The sequence below is a fragment of the Hyla sarda genome, chromosome 4 (genome assembly GCF_029499605.1).
Source record: "Hyla sarda isolate aHylSar1 chromosome 4, aHylSar1.hap1, whole genome shotgun sequence".
Taxonomy (NCBI): domain Eukaryota; kingdom Metazoa; phylum Chordata; class Amphibia; order Anura; family Hylidae; genus Hyla; species Hyla sarda.
In genome coordinates, this window is record NC_079192.1 from 269,813,890 (window position 1) to 269,824,594 (window position 10,705).

The 10,705-nt window shown below is 41.6% G+C and overlaps 1 protein-coding gene across 4 annotated transcripts in view; it reads left to right on the forward strand.

Annotated features, from left to right (window-relative positions):
* The window catches only part of MDM2 (MDM2 proto-oncogene), a 28,891-nt gene extending 18,186 nt beyond the window's left edge, over positions 1-10,705 (forward strand). For all 4 annotated transcript variants that reach the window (XM_056574167.1, XM_056574168.1, XM_056574166.1 and 1 more), the window contains exons 10-11: positions 8,114-8,188; positions 8,718-10,705. In XM_056574167.1, the coding sequence (XP_056430142.1) occupies positions 8,114-8,188; positions 8,718-9,275 (633 nt within the window). In that variant the 3' untranslated portion in view covers positions 9,276-10,705. The remainder of the gene's footprint in view (positions 1-8,113; positions 8,189-8,717) is intronic.

A 10,705-nucleotide genomic window follows, 5' to 3' on the forward strand; every position in this document is an offset into this window, starting at 1 on the left:
AATTTATTTGTTGTTTCTTGCATTTCGTCGATGACATTTTCATGGTAATGGGCAGGTACTAAAAACAGTTTGGTGAGTTTGTCACATATCGTAATGATTCTAATAACATGAACTTACGGTTCACATCTACAACTGATAATCACTGTCTTGAAATCATAGATGTACTTGTTAAAGTTAATAACAGCAAACTCACCACTGCTGGATATAGAAAACCTAAGGCCAGCAATACACTTCTCCACTATGATAGCTATCACTATATACTGCTCCACTATGATGGCTATCATCCGCACACTCCGCTCCGTGCCAGATGACTGGTGACTACAGCCGCTTTGCCGCCTCCATTCATGTCTACGGGAGGAGCACGATTAATCCTAAAAACTAACGCTCAAGGTTGCCTGAGATTAAATGAAAGGATAGAGCTCAGCATTTTTATTAAGATATTGGTATGTATTCACATTTCTATTTGTAACTATACGGATAAATTATCTAGTGACATCAGAGCTTAAGGCATAAAGCCTGATGAGACTGGGTAGAAAGAAGTCTGAAGAAGCGCGCTTGCGCAAAACAGCTGCTGCTAATTTGTCACGTTTGCATATGCCAGTGGCGTAACCTGTATACCCTGATGGACTTGTATTTTGCACTTTAATAAAACTGGATATTTTTTGCACATCAGTACGGGTCAGTGCCATCCATTCTTCTTGTTCTTGGGATATTGTGGAATCTTTCCTTCCTGGATTGAGTACCTTGTTTTTTGTGCAAATTCCCATGTGACGTTACCCTGATTGCCTCAACTATCTTCTCAAGCCAGAGCTTTCTCCGATGTATGCAGAGATTGAGAAGCTGTGTAGATAATCTGGTCCTTTTGAAGTAACTATTAAAATATAATTCTGCACGGTAAACGGCGTAAATGGGAAAAATACCAAACACCAAAAATACCAAATATATGAGAAAAAATAAGTACCTGTCTGGAATAGAGTTATGCCTCTTAAAAGGAAAGGAGGGAAAAAACAATAAAAATATGCTTCACATCCCCATGTTTTTACCCCTATGGCTTGTTTTTTTTGTGCTGTGATTTATAGTTTTAGATAAGATGGGACTGTTCGATCCCTCTTTATTTTTATGTTTTTTTCATTCATTGATTTCTTTGCAGGTTGTGATATGACCAAAAACCTGCACTTCTTGAATGTTTTTCCTTTAATAACATCTACCATGCATGATGCATGCATCATACATTCTTCTAAAGTTATATTTTAATAGTTCACAAATTTCCTCACAGTAATACCAGTATTTTAATTTAATTTTTTTTTTTGTCCTTTTTAGGGAAGCTGCTAACAGAGCAATCTCTACTGTTGGCTATTAACATTTTAGATGCTGTAGTCTAAATAGGGTGTCCTAATTGACATTGATGGTGCAGTGCACAGACATAAAGGACTGATTTCCTAGTTATTTTATGGAGATATAAAATCATATATTCATAAGACTTAACTTTTATTGAATATTTTCTAAAAGAAGAGGATAGTGAAGAACCACTATAGGGAATTATTAACATTACCATGCTCTTTAACTCATACATTATCTGCATTTCACTAAGTGAGTTAAGGCAGTTGCTGGGGCCAGCTGCCTACTATACAATACCACAATTATGGGTATTGAGCAGTTATAATCCCAGCCTATGGTATCATAGCTTGATAATGGTGTATTTAACTATATATGCCATATTAAGCTTTGACACCATAAGCATTAAAAATATCAAAACAAACTATCATCACATTCTTAAAAAAAAAAAAAAAAAAAAAAAAAAAAAGGACAAAATCGATCAAAAAATCAATTCTACGCAAAACAGGTACTGTTTAAAAACTACAGATCAACTTCCGTTTCCGGCGCCATACTGTAGAGACGTGTGCAGGCTGAGCTCCTCACCCGCTTGCATTCTCCGGCACAATTTACCTGCAATAGCTGTCTCAACACCCCCCCCCCCCTCATCTATGTAGAGGTGGGTCGCTGTATGGACCGCTACCCCCTCCGTACGGGATGCAAATCGAATAAGAGGAACGCGGGTTGCACCACGAGGTGTACTCCAGCAGGGCAACATCTCCACAGCCGCCTGACCGAACCTGGACTTTGATTCCCCTGATATGTTGTCTCTGGACTACGCTAAACTGGCGGTGGAAGTGGCGAAAGTTATTGTCCCACGTGTACAGGAGGCGGTGGTGACCGCGATGCAAGACACGCTGCAGCACCTACAGCAAACAACTGCCGCTTACGGCTCTAGTCTCTCTGAGGCTGAAACCAGACTGAGTTCTCTGGAGGACCGGGAGGAGGGCTCTGACACAAAGGGGACGTTCCTGGAATCTGAATGCCGCCCACTGTGGGACAAGGTCGAGGACCTGGAGAATCGTTCCCGGGGTAGCAACCTGAGAATTGTGGGCTTACCGGAATCCGTCCCTGGTAAGGATCTCCATCACATCTGTGAGGCCCTGCTCCCGAAGGCTTTGGGCCTTCCCCTGCCTCTGCAAGGTAGAGCGGGCACATAGACTCGGCCCCGATTTGCAGTGGATAAGTCTGCACCCCCGGGACTGGAAAATCGCAACAGGCCACGCCAAGTAATTGTCAAATACCTGGACTTTACTGACAAGGTGGCCCCACTTAGAGCCTTCCGTCAGCGACGGGATTATCTCCTCTTTGAAGGCTACAGGCTCTGGCTATTTGGTGACTTCTCAGCTGAGGTCACGCGCAGGAGAAAATTGTTCTCCCCTCTTTGTACCATGCTCCACCAGAAAGGGATTAAGTTTGTGCTGATGTGTCCAGCTGTATTGCGCATTTTTTATCCAGGTGGGTCCATTGCTACTTACCGGTCCCCTGACAAGGCATCTGAGGAATTTCGGACCTTTCTGCAGCCAACTCTGAGACCTCCGAGGTCGCCACCGAGGGAACTTGAGAGTGATCCTGCTCATCTATCCAACCCTCCAGGAGGAAAGTTTTCTTATAGACCCTCACAAAGTTCCTTGCAAGATGATCTGAGGCATTTCTCCCCTAGGGATAGATGATTTTGATCTCCGGGACTGCGATCTCATCTCTACGGTATGCCTTTGCCGTCCTGAATTTTCCAGCTGCTGTCTTGAAGTCTGTGACCCCATGAGATGTCGTCTGCATGCTGGTTCCAGTGCCCCTGACGATTGTACGTTCAGAGGCTTCTGTGTCTTGACAGGTTTTTATTTTTTATTTTTGGGGGGGGGGGAGGGTTCTGGGTAGCATTAGGAGCATAAAAGGGAAGGAGTTATAGCAGGTTGGGGGTTTGGGTTACTTCTGTGGGCTTGCGGGGGGTGGGCCCATTTATGGTTCGTATCAGCTGAGATTTCTGGTAGGGCAGGGACAGAGTGGGGTGTGGCGGGGTACGGTTAAAGGACATCATCATTTTTGGGGGTACACACAAAAAAAATTATTATAGTCATACATATCATATATTCTGGGCACCTGGCCCATTGCTATCCTATCCTTTGTTATTTCCTCTACTAGGTCGGGGCTCAGGGACTCATTGCGCTAGCCTCTCGGGGGGCCTCAGGGTCATCTCCTATATTGTTAAGTCGATCTTATTCTTCCATTGTGAGCCATATTAAAGTGGGGGGGGAGCCTCCTCCTTGCTGGTATACGTCCTTACCTTGGTAAGTTGGAAGGCCCTAAGGCTGCTAGAATCCAGATGTTGGCGGGGAGTATATGGGTTCTGCCTATGTTTTCTATGTTGGGTGAGGTATTTTGGAGTGGGGGGATGTTGGTTATTTTTGGGGGCATTTTTGTTCCTTGATACTTCATGCTACCTCTGATTACTGGTCTGAAATTTTTCCTATTCAGCTCGAGCGATTTCTCTATTTACTGTTTATAAAATGAAGGTGGTTTCTTGGAATGTTAAGGGGCTGCGGTCCCTTGGCAAATGTAGCTTGATTCTGCGCCATCTTAAGAGTCTGTCTCCAGATGTGGCTCTGTTCCAGGAGATGCACCTGGAGGAGTCAGATTTTGCCCACATGCGAAAATGGTGGGTGGGAAGAGTTGAAGGCTCTCCGGCGGTTAACCGCGAGGTGGGGGTGTTGATTTTATTAAATCTTTCACTTATGATTTGTTGCAGGTCCATAAAGATACGGAAGGGAGGCTTTGTCAGGTACATATTTCCACTGCTCCTGGGGATTTCACTATCTTTAATACGTATGGCCCAAATGGGGATGATGGATCTTTCTTTGAGGGTTTAGCCCAACGAGTAATGGGGAGCCAAGGGGGACATATCCTGGTGGGTGGGGATTTTAATGCTGTGATGTGCTCGGCTGAAGATAGGAGGAGCAACAGAATTAGACACTTACCTGTAAGGCCTTATGATCTTTTGTTGCCAAGTTGGGCGTCCCACACTGGACTGATTACTGGCGCACGCTGCACCCTGAGGCGCAGGATTATAACCATTACTCCCATGCCCATGATTTGTGGTCGAGACTTGATTATTTATTTTCTTCCCGGTCCTTGCTCCCTAGAGTGCAGCGTGTGTCCATAGAGGATTTGGCTATCTCTGATCATTCTCCAATCCTACTCCACATAGTAGATATTGTGCCGCGAGGAACTGACTTCCTCTGGTGGTTCCCGTTGGGGCTGGGGCGTGATGCAGTTCCATACATTATTGAAAGGGTAGTGGATGGGGTATTCACAGACCAACGCACTGCACACAGATACGCCCCAGCTTTACTGGGACACTGCAAGGCTGTCCTGAGGGGTCGCATTATGGGGTATATGGTGGCTCTGACAAAGACTTTGCCTGCGCAACTGACATGTCTGAGTCAGACTTTGAGGCAGGCGTACACCCTTTTTCAAGACTCCCCTTCAGATTCTTCTTAAGAAGCGTGGGCTGTGGCTAAGGCAGACTATGAGGCATGCGTTGAACGTAGAGATAGGCGTATTTCAGGCGTACCCAATTTGAAGCCACACTATTCTGTTATGGAGGGAAAGCGGGTCGACTCCTTGCCAGATTCGCTAAGGGCTCTAACCCCCCCCCCCCCCCCTTCCCATATATCTGTACTGAAAGATGACTTGGGCGCATTACAGAAGGACCCCAAGAAGATCAATGATCTTTTTTTTAAACTATTTTAAATCCCTTTACTCTGAACGTGTATCGACTTCCTCTTCCAAGGATTGGGTGACAGCGGCTAACTTCCCCTCCCTTACTGAGGCTGAGTGAGATTATCTCACCGACCTTACTGAACCTATTCAGTTCCTACCTGCAGGGGGCCACTGTTCCTTCTATCATGAATACTGCTTATATCAAAGTCCTGCCCAAGCCTGGGAAGGATCTATTGTCACCGGATATTTATCGTCCTACTTCACTGATAAATGTTGACCTAAAACTAGCTTCTAAGATTTTGGCTGATCACCTGGCGAATCTTTTGCCGAGACTGGTCTCCCCTCTGCAGGTGGGTTTTGTGAAGGGGTGTTTGGCTGTGACAAATATCAGACATTTTATCATGGTACTGGACAAGATCCAGCCTCACCTGTCTCTCCACCCGTCTCCGGCCATATTGTCGATTTGATGCTGAAAAAGCTGTCGTATGTTTTATTTTCTGAAAATCCCAATAAAATATTTAAAAATAAAAAATCTACAGATCACTTTGCAAAGAATTAGCGCCCACACATCTCCATAGGCGACAAAATACAAAAGTTATAGGGGTCAGAACAGGGAAGTTGCAGTTAATGATAGTTTAATTTTTATTTTTCATAAATGTAAACATTTTTAAATGAGTACATCGTTAAAAAAAAAATCTATTGGGTATCCTAATCCTAGTGACCTGAAGATAACATGTTAGAACGGTATATAAAAGATATTTGCAATATTGCATTCTTTTTTTGCAGTTTTGTAGCATATTTTATGGAAAATAAGAGATGTTATTAAAAAAATACAATTGGTCCCGCAAAAAAACAAGCCCTCATATGTCTTTAGGTCAAGTTATGGTTATTAAATGGTGAAGATGTACATAAAAATGCAAAAATGTTAATTTCCTTGGTTATTATGGGAGTAATAAACTGTTCTTTATACTGTGGTGATTATTTTTCCAGTATATCAAGTTTGAATATATTGTGTATTCATCTTGTGGTGTTTTAATGTGGATACATTTTTCTCGCATTCTGGCTATTTATTTATTTTGTTGTTTTGTGATGCTGGAGGGCAATGATTGAAGTGATAACTAAATAGTTAAACAGCCTCTAAATGCAGAGATGTAGTTCTGTGGCCTGCTAGCTGAGTCAGTGTTTGTGGACCATAGCATACCATAATGGAGCCAGAACCTTCAACATTAAAGTGGCAACAGAAAGTTCTACAGATTAGCAAAATTTTTTTTTTTAGAAATCTCAAGCCTTATCAGCTGCTGTATGCTCCAGAGGATATTGTGTAGTCTTTTCAATAAGACACAGTGATCTCTGATGACACCTTTTTTTCTGTCAGGAACTGTCCAGAGCAGGATATGTTTTCTATAGGATATGCTCTGGACAGTTCCTGACATGGACAGAGGAGGCAGCAGATACAACTGTGTCTGACTGGAAAGACTACATTACTAACGGGGCTAATTCTTATGCAGGTCTGCTGATATAAAAGAAACCAAAGTTATCACATCAGATTCTCTGAAATATACTATTTGGTTTTGCCTTACAAAAATCCGACACCTTTAGCAGAAGTTAAATTTTCAGTAGGCCAACAGACCATTGATCGAACATGTAACTTTTGATCGCTTATTTTGGCTAATGCCTTAACTTGATTTGACATTTTTGTGCATATGTCTGACAAACCACAATCTGACCATTTTAGCTGACCTTTAATTCATGTCTTTGACCAGCATAAACTCTTTTAAGGATACATAGTATGCTGGTAAAACTGCAGTTTTGCCAATACAATCATGCTGCCATTGGCTTCCACGTTTTTTTTTTTTGTTTTTTTTTTCTCCAAGAGCAGATGTCAAACACATGACCTCTGTGCTAGAGAATATTGAAGAGTTCAAAATTCAGCTGGAAACACATTAAATGTTGTTGGAGAAAAAAAATCTGAAACTAATAGATTTTGATTTTGTCCTAGTACTTTTGTACACACTCCTGAATTATTTTTTTTGTAATAGATTATTGAACAAAACTAACATTCCATGTATGTCTGACAGAATACATCTATAGAACAATTTTGTATGTGCTTTGATTTTTTTATGCCAAACCAAGTAGTTCTTTGGCAACTTTTGACTGGCTGCATTCTGATGCTTTTATTACTCAGTTATAGCAAGTCAGTAAAGATCAGGTAGTTTTATTGTCTAGAATGCGTTACTGTCTCTAAAGACAGGATTGCACTCCACTCCCCGATCAGCCGAGAGATCTGTATATTTCCCTGCACAGAAGTCTATGCAGAGAAATGTACTGACCTTTCGGTTGGCCAGGGCACAGTGCCGCCCTCTTCCCTGGTTTATAACTCATGATCATCAACGCTTGGCATGTATAAACGTTAGTATTGGCTAAATTTCTTTGCCTTAAATTGGTACTCCACAGGAAAACAAGTTTTAAATTTATTTTTTTTATCAACTAGTGCCAGAAAGTTATGCAGATTTGTTAGTTACTTCTATTTAAAAATCTTAATCCTTCCTGTACTTATCAGCTGCTATTTGCTCCACAGGAAGTTCTTTTCTTTTTGAATTTCCTTTCTGCCTGACCACAGTGCTCTCTGCTGACACATCTGTCCATTTAAGGAACTGTCCGACGCAGGATAGTTTTGCTATGGTGATCTGCTTCTACTCTGGACAGTTCCTAAAATTGACAGAGGTGTCAGCAGAGAGCACTGTGGTTAGACAGAAAGGAAATTCAAAATGAAAAGAACTTCCTGTGGAGCATACCGCAGCTAAGTACTGGAAGGATTAAGATTTTTGAATAGAAGTAATTTACAAATCTGTTTAACTTTCTGACACCAGTTGATTAAAAGAAAAATTTTTTTCCAGCGGAGTACCCCTTTAATTTTGGTGTTTGCAGATTTGTTTGCTTATTTGCCTAGGGTAGTAGTGAAAGGCTAGGCTAGCTAGTACCTTTTGGTTGAACCATATGTTTTCTTTTCTGGCCTTAGGTTTATCAGGTGACTATATACCAAGCTGAAGAATCAGGAGACTCTTTTGATGAGGATACTGAAATTTCTGAAGCTGTAAGTATGACTCTACTGAGCCCACGCTGAAAAGCTTTAGTATACGGAGGTGACACCAGCTGCAAATGATGTGAATTCACCTCCTGTGCTCTTACAATCCCTGTACTGTAGATTTACGGCACTTGGCAATTAATGACCAGATTTCAGTGCCTTAAAGGGATAGTCCGAGATCTTACTTCTTATCCCCTAGGATAGGGGATAAGTGTCTGTTCGCAGGGGGTCCAACTGCTGCGACCAGGCCCCCCCCTCGCCTCTGGGATCTCCTGCACAGTGCTCTAGGTCTCCTTGTGCACGCAGCGGAGGTCGGCACACACCCCTCTATGCATCTCTATGGGAGAGCGGAGATGCAGTGCTCATGTATCTCCAGCTTTCCCATAGAGACAGGAAGTAAGATGTGGGGCTACCCCTGTAAATGTCCTGTGGGTCATTCTAAGAGGCTAAAGAATGACGAGTAGATTGGCTTTTTTGGTGTTCTGTAGAAATCTATAGTGAATTATTATTATTTTTTTTTATATATATATTTTTACAGGATTACTGGAAATGTTCAGAATGTGATGAGATAAATCCACCTATTCCAAGATATTGTAAAAGATGTTGGTCTCTTCGTAAAGACTGGCTTCCAGACAAAACTGAAAGGAAGAACCCCTCCTTGAAAAGAAAAGAGATGGAGGATTCCCTAGAAGATGAAGGCATTGATGTCCCAGATGGAAAAAAAACAAAACTGGCAGAGTCTCAAGATTTAGTTGTCACAAAAAAAGATGATGAAGGAATACAAAGCTCTGAATCCCAGGAAACTGAGGACTTTTCTCAGCCCTCCACATCTGGAAGCATTGCATCTTGTAGTCTGGAGGAGTACAAAGAATGTGGACAAGCTCAGGAGGAAAGTTCAGAACAGAGTCTTCCACTCTCAAGTGTAGAACCTTGTGTAATCTGCCAGACTAGGCCAAAGAATGGATGTATTGTCCATGGCAGAACAGGGCACCTCATGGCATGTTTTACCTGTGCAAAAAAGCTTAAGAAAAGGAACAAGCCTTGCCCTGTATGCAGGCAGCCAATTCAGATGATCGTATTAACCTATTTCAGCTAAAGGTCAGCCCAAATCAATGGACACACCGTGAAAATGGTCGGGAAGGGACTATTGGAATGTTATTTTATTGAAATTGTCTACTATCATACCCTATGGAAGCACTTACATTTGTCTATACAGGGCAGAAAATTATTGCAGTTTTATTTTCGACCTTTAATATCTGAGTTTGAGAACAGACAAATACCTTCATAGACTTCAGGAGTCAATATATCCAGTCTATTAGTCTGTGACTTCAATAGAACACATTAAGCTCTATCCTATAGTCTATTAGACAAGCATTTAAAGCACTCTTGCAGGAATCTGGTGCTTCACTCCAGGGATTAGTTATGCCTTGTTAAATGTTGCTCATAGGGTTTTTTTCCCCCCATAATTTTAGGTTTGTATCTTCCTGAACGTATCCAATGACACTGAAGGGTTTCGTCATATAATAATAGAGGAAGGAGATGTGTTCTTTGTTTTAAAAGACCTTTTTGAAAATGACCTTTTATGGAAAGTCACTCTTGGAACCTTTTTTCATATAAAGAGTTAGCCATTAGCTTAATGGACATGTGTTTGCTGCTTTTAACCAGTTACCTGCAGCAGAGACTTTTTTTTGCACATCAGTGAACAGTATATCCAGGTAACCTGGACAGAAATGGCAGACCTCACTATGTTCAGGAGATGGTGGACTTTAAACTGGAAGAAGGAATTCTACAGAAGAAACTTGATACGTTTAAAACTAGTGCCTTGAACACAAGTTTGCCTAGTAGTTGTGAGCTAGATATTCTGACTACACAGAACTTCTCTATATCAGTGAGCAGATACCCAAGAATATGTAGTCTCTGGGCTAAAGCATCTGTTCACCTTGTATGAAGTAGTGTTATGACCTGCTCATCCTAGTTTATGTCTAGAGCTTAAGAAATTACAAAGAAAGTGTCTTATTACTTATGTGGCTACATAGCCTAAACTCCTCTGTAGCAGGCTTTCAAAAAATATATACCCGGCTAAAAAGGGGCACAATTGTAACATAAAACACACCCTGCATTTAACATAATTTTACCTAAATGTCTTGAGGTCCAATTCCCTATTGTACAATTGCAGTTCCAATATAATCCCTTTAAGGCTCCTACTCTAACAATTTCTACAGAGGGCTGTTTTAGGTTTTTTTTTCCCCTCAGATATTAGATTTTTGTTTCTGAATAAGGTAAATCTTCTTCCAAAGCAGCACAAGAAATTGTGCAGCCTAAACCATGTTGGATTGCTTGAGGCATATATCATTGGGTTATAATACATAGTGAATGGTCCTGGCTGTTTACTATCCTATTGCATTTTTTTTACTTTATGTTAGAAATTCTTAGTTTATTTTCTTTCACACCAAGATTTGTCCTGTTCCCCAATTTTAAAGGAGTAGTCCGGTGCGCACTGTTTTCCTTTTATCCCGTCCGGGATGC